A 13826-nucleotide genomic window follows, 5' to 3' on the forward strand; every position below is an offset into this window, starting at 1 on the left:
TGCTCCTTCCCCTGGGTCCCGATGTGCACACTACTTTGTGTGTGCCCTCCAAGAGTGGAGTCTGTTTCCCCCAGTCCTGTCGAAGTCCTGCAGTCAAATCCTGCTAGCCTTCAAAGTCTGATTCTCTGGGAATTCCTCCTCCCTTGTCGGACCCTCAGGTTGGAAGCCTGACGTGGGGCTCAGAACCTTCACTCCAGTGGGTGGACTTCTGTGGTATAAGTGTTCTCCAGTCTGTGAGTCACCCACCCAGCAGTTTCTGGATTTGATTTTATTGTGATTGCGCCCCTCCTACCGCCTCATTGTGGCTTCTCCTTTGTCTTTGGTTGTGGGGTATCTTTTTTGGTGAGTTCCAGTGTCTTCCTGTCGCTGATTGTTCAGCAGTTAGTTGTGATTCCAGTGTTCTCGCAAGAGGGAGTGAGTGCATGTCCATCTACTCTGCCGTCTTGAACCAATCTCTCTCATTCCCTAGATTTTCTTTTTAATGGTTTTGGTTAGCCTGCTGTTTGCCCCAACTGTTACCCAATGTCTGGGATGGCTAAGATGATCAGTAGTTGCTTCTGATTGTTTTTGATAAACTCTCTGGGGGAATAGGCTATTCAGTGGGCAAGTGCCAAGTCAGGTTAAATAAAGACAGGCTTGCAAATGGATTCTTCCTGGGAACCACCAGATAGTCAAATAATGACAGTTCTCTGGGAATGGTGCTTTGACAGAGCTCCAGCCCCACAGCACTCTCCAGTGGTTGTCAGGCTGTCTGTTTTCAGGGCTGCTTGGAGGTGAGTAGAGGAATAGGGCAAATTTAAATGTCTCAAAGGTCACTGTTCTTCCTTTCTTGAAAAAATGCTCCCCGAATTGTTTCAAGCATCTGGTTAATGTCTAGAGTTTTGAAGAAGCTGATTTTGATCATTTTTGCCAGTGTTCTTGTTCCCTTTAATGGTGGTGAGGACTTTCAGAGGTCCTTTACTTGGCGGTTTTTGCTGACATCTCTCTTCCCTGTGTTTAAAGGCATCATGTTTGCTATGCAAGTTGCTGGCTTTTATCTGTTTGTCTGGTGTTCTCAAATGAATCTTGAGTTTTGTTACTTTGTTTAGAGTACTTTCCTCAGTGGTATAACTTATGTGTAAAGTTTGGTTTTCAGTCCTTTTACCCATATTACCTCATTTGTCTAAGATGCAGGGCTGACTTCCTCATTTTCACATCAGGCAAGGCACCATGTTACCTTCCTTTTCCCTACAAAATGCAAATGTCGTTTCCTCATAAGGAATAATTTTAAAGTTCGTTTACTGTTTTGATAAAGGCAGTCGAAGACGATTTTGTGGAGATGCGCAAGAACGACCCCCAGAGCATCACTGCCGACGATCTCCACCAGTTGCTCATTGTAGCTCGGTGAGTGTACATGTCCACGATCGCCTTTTCAGTGAGCTGTGGATAAATCTGCTTATTTAGGATAACTGAGGCAGACTTATAAAAATGGAAATGAACTTTTTCCTTCTAAAAATCCCTTGTGAAATGACTCATTGAGGGGGAATCAGTGGCCAGGGATCACCTCAGTGGACCAGGCACGCTCCCTGTTCTCCACACTTCAAAGAGGGAATCGCCCTCCAAATATGACTCTTAAAGTATTCCTTTGTAGAAGTCTCACTTGGCTTTTCAGTTCTGTAGTTACCAGATGGTCTTGTCTCCCACAACAGTATTCAAAAAAACTTACAAACCAGTAGGTCTTAAAAAAAAAAAGTCATTATTCTAGGTCTAGACTTAAATTTGTTTCTGTATTTCAAACCAGGTTTCTGTCTCTCAGTGCTGGTCAGACAACACTGTCTAGAGAACGATGGCTAAGAGCAAAGCAGCTAGAGTCTTTAAGAAGAACCAGGCTTCAACAGCAGAAATGTGTGAATGGAAATGAACTTTGAAGGTACTGACACCTATGAAAGAGTAATGGGCAAATTGTAGCCACATTATTGTAAAATTCAAATATCATTTATACCACACTGTTTTGTAGATAATTTGTATCAAAAAAAAAACCAATGTCTTTTCCTGAAATCACACCTGGTAACATCTAAAGTTTATATAATATTCAGTAAGGGCTTTTTCCTTACTGATTTTATGGAGCTTTTGAAGTTTGTTTTATAATTATATAAATTAGTAATGTACAAAAATGTATTTGATATTAAAAGTTTAATATTGATAATGTTGCTGATTATACCATTTCCTTAGTTTCCTTAGCTTCGGCTAAGTCATAGGCCAGACTCTGTTGAAATGCTAACATCAACATCATTTGAAGAAAATTGTTGCAATTCCAAAGTCAGAGGAATTGTTCACTTCAGATTTTTATGTCTTTCCAATGAACAGTGGGTGTGAACGTGTGCAGTGGTCCAAGTTCGGGGAGTGGAGCATACTTGCCATAATTCACATGATAATGTGAAATTCTGTAATATTATTTCCCAGGCATCTGACCACAGCTTTTTTCCATTTAACAGTTGTTAACAACATGCAAAAAACAAGTCTTTAAATGGCAGTGGTTCCCAGACTTTTTGGGTTTCATGGACCAGTAATACTTCCAAAAATTGTGGGGATTGACAGAGTTGCCAATTTATTTTGCCAAGTAATCTGAAAGAAGTCACTGTATTATCACCCCTTTTTTTTCATAAAAGGACAATCTCAGAACAAGAGATAGTCCTTTAAATGGAGTAAATGTAGCTTTTTGAAAAAACACTACATTGTTCTTATTTTTCTCATTTCACTCCAGTGTATTTGGGAACCACTGTTTTATGGACTCGCTTAAGGGAATGCTGTCTGCCCTGTGAAGTTGTTTTGCCCAAATAGGAAGAGGACAAAATTTATTTAACTTTTTAAAAAATGCCTTCTTTAGAAAAAAATGGTTTTTAATTCTTTTCCTTAATAAATGTCATTTAGTTGCTGTGATTACATTGGATTTTGCACTTTTTATATAAATTTATCAATTAGTTCCAGATGTATTAGATGAACTAATATTATCTGCTAGTCCAGGAATGCCCTGATAAAACTGTATGTAGTTAGGTTTTCCCCAGACAAATTACAGTTTTAATACAAATTTTCAAAGGAATAAAAATATTATCCATAGCTAGAAAGCGAATTGATACAGTATAGTAGTACAAGTGGCATCAAGAATCTTTGGAAAGGTTAGAACATTACTTTTAAGGTATCACTGGTTATATATAAAGATTAGTTTCTTTTAGTCAGTAACTTAATTAGTCGGAAACATTAGAGATCAGTTAAATGATTACTTAAACTCTGCACCCCCCTGGCCCCCAAGGCCTAAAGTGACATTGCTAACCAAGAAAACAGGGTCAGCCTTGAAAATGGAGGAATTTATTATGCCTCATGAGCTGAAGTGAAAATTACTAGTTGTTTAACTTTTCCTAAACTCAAATCTATTTTTATAAACTAATGTAAATAATCTGTTTATATTTAGAATTCTAACTGGTTTTCATTTTTATAACTGGTAGACTAGACCTTCCTTAAACTTTTAGAAATAAAACAAAGGCTCAACTGGATTTGTGGGAATAAAATTCAACAGAGTAGATGAGTTACTGTGTGTTTATTGTGCCAGTGTGAATTGTAATTTACCAAAGAGAAGTACATAATTTGCTTGGTCTTACCGAGAAGTTCCCCTGAAAGGAAAACCCTCTTTCAAATAAATAAAACTTCCTAAATTACTAGTACTTTGGGCTGTTTTTCATGAATTATGAGACTCACCCCATGAGATCTTCTGTGTGGAAAACCATTACCAGAGGTAAACTTCAGTATGAGAGGCGGTGCAGCATGGCGTCCTCCCTCTGAAGCCCCACTCAGGTAAGAGATTAGTACTCTGGGCTCCAGAAATCCTTTTCTCCTGGGACAGTGAAGTTTGTTGCTCTAATGCAATGTTAATCCTATTTGAAGCACCGGGAAACTGAACAGACATCTATATATTATCACCCTGATTGGAATTAAATTTTAGTTTTAATTTTAGTTTTAAAATTAATTTTAATTAATTTAGTTTTAATTCCTTAATTTTCGGTTTCAAAAATCTCTTTGGAACTAATTTCTTTGGAGCTTAAAACACATACTTTTATCACCTGACCTTGACTTTATTTTCTCTTATGTTGTAGGACAGCTAATAGTTTCAAGAAAAGGTGGTAAGAGAAAAAAGCATTCAGTTTCGATGTTTGGTTTTTAAAATCTGATGGTTTGTGATCCATTTCATCATTTTTAAAGTCATGAAAACACTTCAAAAAAGAGTAGAGAAGTATTAGGAAAGTCTGGGACCAAGTGTTCAGTTATGGCAAACTTACCTTGCTTCCAAATTCTTTAGTCTGACACAAAATATCAAACCTTTATCTTCAAAATATTATTCAAGGAATTCTCATAGACATTGTCACTTTAAATTATAATGATATTTTATTTTAAATAGTCACAACATCTGACACTTCAAAAAAGATACCATTAATAAATAACAAAAGTGGAAATATCAAAGTTACAACAGACATAATGTTTAGCTGAGAATCATTTCAACAGAGTAAGGCTCTAAATATATCAGACAAACCAATGACTTGTTTGGAATAAGGTGTGCAACTTTCTTACTGTATAGGCTTACAGACAAGGCCCTGGTTCCATGTGGTCAAGGTTACAGTCATAAAACCTAAAGTTTTAGCACAGTTGTGCTTCAGACTAAATTTTCAATAGTTGTGCTCGTCTACACAGGATGTTATGGACTGCCCCCTGCAAAAAATTACAACTTGAAAGACTTCTTTCAAACATTACCAGTATCCAATATGTATACATTCTTAACATTTCTGAAAAGAGAGCAAAATTAATAGGTGCTGGTGTTCACATCTGACAGCTCAGGTTTTATGACTGACAAGTCTTAATGCTCCTAGACTTTGGGGTGTACAAGGTAGCAGTATTTTAAATTTAAGTAGAATGTGGGGAAAATTAGGATCAAATGGGCATTCATTTCTTGACTGTAACGCCATTAGCCCTCAATTAACTCTTTATAGGGAATGGTTAAGCCATCAAAAACTTAAACCAACAGTTTTTATATTAAAATGCTTCACCATACTAGTAACACTTTGAAGTCACTAAAAACTAAGTATTTACCTTGTAGAGGAAACACACAGAAATGAACTGACAAACAGAAAAACAAGTTATGAAAAATGCTAATCACCTAAATGGATCCATGTCCACCCTTTGTGTCTACTTCACACATTCTACCCACCCACCCCGCTCCAAAAAAGGTTCAGGTTATTACGTCCCAAAGTAATCTATTCCTGAATTACTTTTAAAGAGACAAACTGCTCTGTAGTGTATAAGCTACTTAGGTCTACACATTCTAGGATGATGCATTTCCACTGTCCTAGCTCTCAGATTTGGAAATCTGCTCAGGTTCAGTCTCCTTTTAAAACCTTTCCAAAATAAACATAATTAGAATTTGTGATCCCTAGATTCAAAGACAGTACAGGTTATATGACACCTTTTTTTTGGATTAAATAAAAGCCACAGGATTCTGTGTGGCTAAAAACTAAATCTGAATTATTCGTGTCTGGCATTGAGTAAACATATTTTTAAGTTCATTCTGCTGGACTTCATTAACTCCTTCAGGTTCTGCAGGGCTCTTCTGAACCTTTGCCACTGCAAAGCTTATCCCCTGGGTTAATCCAGCTTGGGTAATATTAGCAACCTGGACCATGGAACTTCGAATCTTTGCAAAGGGAGAGACTGCTCTGCTGCTACAGCTCTCTGAAGGAGAAGGAGTTATGTGAAGCCCTCTCTCAAGTTCAAGTGTGCCAGATTCGGAGCCGGGGGTCTTTTGAGATACGACTGAATGCACTGGTTCAACTGACAAAAGCTGTGGGCCTGCTGCAGAAAAAGACACATCTAACTGAGATGGTCGAGAAGGTATCTGTTCCGCTGATTCAAATTGAGCTTCTTCATTAGAAACTTGATTGGTCATTTGATTTCCTTCCTCACTAGCCTGCTGAGAAACAGACCTGGTTTCTAATAGCTGGGTCATTTTGTTTTGTGCATCTTGAACAAATCTGTGGCAATAAATATCCACGGGCTTGGCAAAGCCAGTCAATGTGTGTATGTTGTCAGCAGAAGGACTTTTCTTCAAAGAAGACTCATAGCCTTTTCCAAGCCCACTTTCATGAGCAAGAGTAACCTCTGAAGGAACATGAATGCTAATATCAGTGCTGCTAATAGACTGGGATCGACTGCCTAATCGAGGTATTGAAGCAATAATACCACAACTAGGAAGAACATAGTCTACTGGCCCTACATTCTCTAAAGAGTTAGCTAGCTGCCTGTCTTCATCAGACTTGGAATTTGTAAGGAATTCGTCAGAGTGGTATGAGTCATTATCTGAAGACATTTCCCCGTCTGACTCTGCCTGGGGTTTATTATCCATCACACTAGTGTTTTCCATGGTTTCAAGACTACTGTCTGATTTCCAAAGATTTACTTTTAAGTTTGGTTTTAGAAAGTTAACTTTCATTTCAGGTTTTGTAAAGTTTCCTAGCTTTCGTAGATTGCCAATATTTACATTGGATTTGGTCTGTTTCACTTTTTGATTTAGAGATGAAAATTTGCTCATTAAAAATTTTTTTCCCTGGGCCAAAGAGCCTTGGTTTTGAGATCTGATGCCAATGATGTCTTCATGAGGTTTACTGCTCTTCCTACAAATTAGAAAAGAAAAAAGTTAATTTCCCATGGAATCCAGTATACCAGTTCCAATTATTAATGTAAGTGAAAACTCTTATTTAAATTGGCCCCAATTTCTTAAAAACAGTACACTGCTAAATGATAAACCCAGATAACCCCTTGGACTTAATGCAAGAATATTAATGTCCAATACAAATGTGAGCTATATACAATTTTACATACAAAATATCATCATTTCAACTAATCAGTATTAAGAGATGATAATCAGATATCTTAATCTTTCTTAAACTAAGTCTTTGGAACAGCCAATGCATAGTATTTTATATTTTACAACAGGGCAGCAGAAGCCTTTGTAAGTGACATTGACAAGTCACCCCCAGGCACCGAATGGAATTGGTGGCCCGGCTGTGTGACTTTCACCCCAAGTTCAGCAAGCAGGCCACAGACATCTCCCCCACGTGCTGTCATCTTTCTCAAGCAGGCCACCTGGTGCACTGAAGAACCACCCTGTGGAAACACTACATCTGCAATATTTTAATCCTACTTAATGAAGCGCTTCACAGTAATTAGATGAATTATGTTGAGTTCTTTGGCATTCAGGGAGGAGAGGGAGGTAATGGAGGAGGGGAGGGAAGCCTCCTAACAGTAGCCTCAACCTCTGCTTTTGCATTATTCTGAGAATAAATGTTTCCAGAAAAACCCCACACCCAAAATTTAGACTAGTCCCGTTTCAAAGGCTCCACAGCCGTGTGTGGTGACTGGCTACAATTGGGGGCAGCACAGATCCGCCACGTCAGCAATCTGAACCACCAGCAAAGGCAACACCAACTACAGACAGGTGTCTACAGCATCTTAGCTAAAGTATCCACACGTTCCAATTTTGCTGAATTCAGGTAGAGCGGGGAGGGGAAAGAATGCCGTTTCCTTATGTTGCCTGTGGGCCACCTGGATTTATTTTAGAAGACTTGGGACATTTAACATAACTGCACTTAAGTGTTTTCTTCTCTGGCATCCCTCATGGCTGCTATAAATAAGAAAAAAGTCAGTGCTATTTACCACACGTCTTAGTACACTGGTTCCACACTTGGTCATGCAAGATCACTGGTCATGAGAATATTTCATAAAAATTATGATGTTAAAGAGCTACTTTATAGTAGCTCTTTATAGATTATATGAAATTTAAATAATCTCATTCAATTAAAAGAGCTACTGAAATAATTATTTCTAACAGAAGACAATTTTCCTCTAGATGACCAAATGAATCTCTTTTCTAGTGGAATGTGGACTTTAAAACCTGCTCATTAGATGGAAAACCCACAGATTTTAAATGTAAAATAATCTGTTTATATAGGCATTCTTTTCCAAAATTCAAAAACCTAGTGTTTAAAACATACTGGCTGGTTATTTTCTCTAAAAAGTTATTTAAATTTGAATGTTCCCTTTCTTAAGAGTATACTTAAGTGTTTGAAAATATATCACTTGCCATAATTTATTTTATTTATTATTATTACTATTTTGGCCGCGCTGAGCAGCATCCAGGATCTTAGTTTCCTGACCAGGGATCGAACCAGCGGCCCCTTGCAGTGGAGGCACGGAGTCTGTCTTAACCACTGGATCGCCAGGGAAGTCCCATGGCCATAATTTAAACAAAATTATTACTTTCTGATCCACAAAGATGTGATACTTCTCCCTCTAAAATACCAACACAGTATCATAATGTGATTTCTCTCCCTTTTGCAAATACTTTAAAAGAAGTAAAACTTTAATTTTCTCTGAAGAATAAAGACATTACTATCCAAAGTAGTATACTTACCTCTCAAGCTTTTTCTCTATTATAGGCACATCTAATCCCATGGCTTGCTTGGTGATCTGCAGCATCTCTGCAATGCACTGAAGGGTATCTGAAACCCAAATATAATTGCTTGCCAGTTTCTCCAAAAACATATTTAAAAATTAGCAGTTCTAACTCAGAACTCCAAATGAAATTTGTAATCTTGTAATTAAATACAAGTTTATTTGTTATAATTTACAGAAAAATGCTACTTGTTCATCACTCCCCTCACTAATTCAAAATGTTCTAAAATTTTAAGAGAAAACTAAAGAACAAAAGAACCAAATCGATTGGAATTAAAAGTTTATTCTGAAACCTTCATCTGTCCAAACACTGCTAGATGCTGAGACAACAGCCGTGAACAAGACAGGTGTTGTCTCTGACTACTATCCATGAGAGGCATGTGTGGTAGGAAAAGCCACGACACCCATATGGCCAAACACACTGAGAAGTCCCATAATAGATTCCCTTGCCCCAGACTACATCATCAGTTCAAATAATGTCCCTGCATTGCTGGGAACAAAGCTGCTATTTCAAGATCTCAAATCACAAAGCTACTTTCCTGGATCATTCAGTTGGTACTGGGTATGTACAGTCCCCAAGTCCACTTGGGCTTTATAAGGGCAGAGAAAAAGTTATCACTGAATACTTTCATCTCTCTCTGTTACCTTTTCCATCCTCTTCTGGATTGCGCATTACAGCTCTCAAGGTGTGGAAATAGCCACTTGCTTCTTTATATCTGTAGTGCAGTCGCATGCAGGAGAACTTTGCCTTACCAAAAAGAGTGGGTTCAGGACCTGAAGACCCAAATGAATACATGTAAATCTTACGCATAACACTCACTTTCTTCTGTATCTTCAAAAGACTGACAAACATTCATCAATTATTTAGCACTTTTTTCTTCATAATCTAAATGAGAGCACATGCTTATCATGATTTGGTTTCATGAGATTATAAATAAAAATTCTTCAGTCTCAAATATTTAAACTGTCTCGATCCCAGGGTTAATCTTCACAAGGCAAGTAATGAAAGAAATATAGTTATTATTAGACTATATCCATCACTAATCTCTCAAAATCAGAAGGAAATCCTAAGAAATGTACTACTTAGACTATCCCCTTCTGATTCCAATAAGATGTTATACCGCGTGCTTAAATAATGACCCACTCTTAGAAGAAACAATATTTGCTTTCTATGACTTGGTTAGTATGTTAAAATTTACCTATTTCAATTTTTTCCAGGTCTTCTAGACTTAGTCGTTGATACTGGTTTACTTTGTCAACTTCATCATCATAACTAGACAAAGGGAAAGAGAGTAAGAAGAGGATTAAAATCAAAAGCATATTTGGCTTGTCAGCTGAGGTATAATAGCAGCAACTACTATGCAGTTAAAATCTTCCACAGCACAATACATTCTGGGGTAGAGTTAAACAAAAATATTTTAAAAACTAGATGAAATGAGATGAATATTTTATATATATATATATATATATATATATATATACACACACATATATATATATACATACACACACACATAAATATATAGTTCAACACCTAAAGGAAAATCAGTTTATACATCTTACACTAAAAGAAATCAAACCAACAAACATAAACCTTAACCTAAAAGGAGAGAAAAACATACATATACTGAAGCTATGTATTCCTGATAACAGCAGATAAATCTGATATCCAAAATCAAGAATGAAAAATCCATATGATCAGTGCCAATAGGCACCTGGGCCAATGACTGAAAAATGACAGTTCACACAAGGCCAAAAAGAAAGTGAATATGTATTTGACAAAAATAAACCTCAATTCTGGTAAGGCTATGAGGAAGTCCTTGTATTTCTGCTAGTGGCATTGTTAACTGGTAGTCTTTCTGGAGATCAATCTTGCAATAAGGCACGAAAGTCATATAATTCATCATACCCTTATAATCAGAGAAGTGCATGTGCACACACACACAATTATCTGCACATAGACAGCTGTATCATTCATAATAGCAAAAAAGATGGAAGTATTTTAATGCCTAACAATGGGGAAACATTTAACTAAGGTATAGTAATAAAAACAATGCTATATGGTCATTCACAATAAAAATATGTGGAATACATCAAAACTTGAGATCTATAGGAAATAATACTAAAAGAACACTATTATATAAACACTGATTATAAAGCACATTTTCAAACTGAAGTCAGAGTGATGTAACAATTATGTAAGGTAAAGGGGTTCAGTGAAATTTCTTAAATAACAAAACTAGATTCTTAACTTTTTTGTGTTACGATTCTAAAAAGGAAATTTACTCGCATTAAAAAAAAGTAAAAGCTTTAAACCAATAAGCAACTTACTAGGCCACGTAGTAGGCGGAGTTAGAAAGCAGTAACAGCACGTCCACATCTCTGTGAGTAGCATCAATGAGGCTAAACAAACACGACACAGGGAATTAAATATTTTTGTTTTCATCTACCTTTTTTTTCTACAGCAGATCCACTTATGATAAAAGATTGGAGGGGCTGGGGTGGGGAAAAAAATCAAGTAATCAATGAGTCCCACTTCTTAAGTTAAATATATACAATCTATCCATCTGGGAATTAAAAAAAAACAGAAAAACCAGGAACCCAGTTTAGGAAGGTGGGGTAGGTGAAGGAAAGGACTGGAGCTGAGAAGAGGTCCCTTCTCAGAGAGGTAGCCAAGGAGGAGAGAGCACTCAGGGGAAATGGGATAATGGGGGCGGGGGATTGGATGATGGTAGAGGGGGTAAGGGTTGGAAAGAAAGGAAAATGTGAGGCTGAGAAAAGAGAAATTGTCTAGATCATCTCACATGACCCAACCTTCAAAATGACACTGCACATTTAGGGTATTTTTACGCTCATGTAGAATGCATCCTTTGAAAGAACTTTACGTAAATGTAATGTTTATGTGCAAAAATGGAACCCAGCCCAAACTACTTTGCATTTTTCTTACTACAGATTTACTCAGCTTTTAAGGAATGAGTAAACAGTTCCTTATTCTAAGTCCATTTTGCCATATTTTATTTCCACCCTAAAATCAAGTATCAGAATAAGGGTTAGAAACTAAATGAATATTAACCATTAAACCAAATACTAATTTTTTTAAAAAGGTCAATGCAGAAAATCTACACATAGTCAACAGATAACACGGGCAGAATCTGAACTCAAACTTTCATCTACTATTAAAACAGCTTTTCCAATCAAAAGGTGAAAATTAATCCACGCTTTTACATTGTTTCTCAAAATTTCACTGTTGGAGTGGATATTTCTACCTTAGAATTTCATAGCTATTTGCAAAGACTTACCAAATGCTACTGAAAAACAAATGTAAAACAGGAGGGAGAAAAAAATCACTTGTAGATGGAATTTAAGTCACGTACATAATCTGCGTAAGAATGAGGTCACTGTTTAACAGGTACTGCAGAGACAACTTTACCAAGATCTTCAAGTGCAGGATTTTACCTCGGCAGCACGTTGCTGCAGCGTGAACTCTAACAGTCTTAATCTAAAATAACAAACTGACCTCAATTTTCACCAAAAATATGCCCCCAAAATACAACTAATTAGGTCAGAAGCCAGAACCCAATGAATACACAGATTGATCCAAAATATGAGCAATAACCAACGGTAAAGAAAAAACCGTAAATTCTATGATTTTGGCAGGCTCACTGAGAAGAACACAGACTAACGACGTAAAACGTAGTTTAGCCGTGCGCGTTGGTACTTACGTGCACTCTTAAAATTGTCGCTTGAGCCAAGCCATAAAAATTACATCACGACACGTATTGTAATATGAAATAAATTCTAACCCTACTAATTAGTGTTACTTTATCTTAGCTTCTATTTTGACACTAATATTTACATCGGTCAAACATGATCTCGGTCAAAAGCATCCTGTCCGGACGAAAAGCACTTGGCACGTGACAGGCAGTCTAGAAAAATGTCAGCCCTCCCCCCCCCCCGCATTTTTACCGACGTATAAGCTGCAGTAAATACTTAATTTCCCTCCCCGCCACCCTCCGCCCCACTTAAACAAAAAAAAAACCCAGAAAACAAAAAACCCACACTTTTTTTTTTTTTTTTTTTTTTAAACACGGACAAGAAAAACAAGAAACCCCCTTTCAGGGCTCCCCGCCCCAGCGCCTGCAGCTGGGAAGTGGGCGCTGCGCTACTCGCTTTTCTCTTCCCACCAGTCAGGCATCCCCTCCTTCCACACGATGAACACGAACACCGCCAGCACCACATGCAGCCCCACCACCGCGACAATGGTCGCGTAAAAGCCACTGTCATCAGGCGACATTAACAGGAGGCTTTGGAAAAGCAGTAATTTACAGGAAAAATACAACCCCACGGGAACTTTAACCATAAGTCCTGCAAAAAGGAGAAAAATCTTGAAAGTCGTCGCCAGGCTGCCGCCTTCGGGCTTGGGCTCGGCGGCGTTGCCGGCGGCACTGCCCGTGGCGTTCGCCTGCCGCTGGGCGGTCGGAGGAGGCCGGTGGGAGCGCGGCATCCCGTCAGTCCGTCCGTCCGTCCGTCCACGAGTCGAAGCTCAGTCAGAGCCACCAGCAGCAGAGCTAACACCTGCAGCAACTGCGCCGACTGCGGCAACTGCAGCGCGGCCGCGCCGGGTCACGCCCAGAACCTCAGCCCGCTTCCGCCGCCTGCCTCCGCCGCGGCGCGCGCCCAGTGCACATGCGCGGCCGGTCCGGCACCGCCCTCGCCGCGAGCAAGGCGGGTTCCCGGGCCGGCGGAGAGGGGCGCCGAGGTGGCCGCGGGCTCTGGTCCCCCAGCCCGGCTCCCGTGAGAGCGCACGCACGCCTTTGCGAAGGGCCATCCCTGCTGGCCGGAGGGCTGCTAGCGGGCGGGCTGCAGCGCGCCTCACTAGTCCACTAACGCGGTGCAAGTGGTCATGTGCTCTCGGTGTAAGAAAAAGTGAGTCCGAGTTGGACAAAATAAAGTTGGCTTTGTGCTGATGCTGAAGGGCACCTGGACGGTACAGCCGATTTCCCGTCACATTAAAGATTCCTCCCCCGGCCGCAGCGCGCCAGGCGGTGCTTATCGGCTGTCATTCAAGTCAGCTTTCCCTGAAGCCGCTGCGGCCGCTTGGAAGGGAAAGGACACAGAACGGCCCGAGAGGTCTGACCTGTATGCGCCAGGGGCTGTCCGCGGGGAATAAACTGAGCTGTGCTCAGGGTTTAACAGAAAAAGGCTCGGGGCCGGGGGTGGGCACCGGGTAAGCACGAAGGAGGGCAGAAACCAAGCAAATGGCACAAAGCTGTGCTGGACAGTTCCAGCTGGGG

At 39.4% G+C, this 13826-nt stretch overlaps 2 protein-coding genes across 6 annotated transcripts in view; one reads left to right on the forward strand and one right to left on the reverse strand.

The window, feature by feature from the left end:
• MCMBP (minichromosome maintenance complex binding protein) overlaps positions 1–2919 on the forward strand; it is a 68510-nt gene extending 65591 nt beyond the window's left edge. For both annotated transcript variants that reach the window (XM_082424763.1, XM_082424764.1), the window contains exons 15-16: positions 1295–1383; positions 1781–2919. In XM_082424763.1, the coding sequence (XP_082280889.1) occupies positions 1295–1383; positions 1781–1907 (216 nt within the window). In that variant the 3' untranslated portion in view covers positions 1908–2919. The remainder of the gene's footprint in view (positions 1–1294; positions 1384–1780) is intronic.
• A 1471-nt stretch (positions 2920–4390) lies between these two features.
• Positions 4391–13826, reverse strand: part of INPP5F (inositol polyphosphate-5-phosphatase F) — a 92367-nt gene continuing 82931 nt past the window's right edge. For 3 of the 4 annotated variants that reach the window (XM_082424754.1, XM_082424753.1, XM_082424756.1), the window contains 5 exons: positions 10864–10935; positions 9732–9805; positions 9178–9306; positions 8492–8579; positions 4391–6692 (listed from right to left, as the gene is read on the reverse strand). In XM_082424754.1, the coding sequence (XP_082280880.1) occupies positions 5537–6692; positions 8492–8579; positions 9178–9306; positions 9732–9805; positions 10864–10935 (1519 nt within the window). In that variant the 3' untranslated portion in view covers positions 4391–5536. The remainder of the gene's footprint in view (positions 6693–8491; positions 8580–9177; positions 9307–9731; positions 9806–10863; positions 10936–13826) is intronic. The other variant, XM_082424755.1, reaches the window with a different exon arrangement.

Source organism: Balaenoptera physalus, assembly GCF_965194825.1.
Source record: "Balaenoptera physalus genome assembly, chromosome: 14".
NCBI lineage: Eukaryota > Metazoa > Chordata > Mammalia > Artiodactyla > Balaenopteridae > Balaenoptera > Balaenoptera physalus.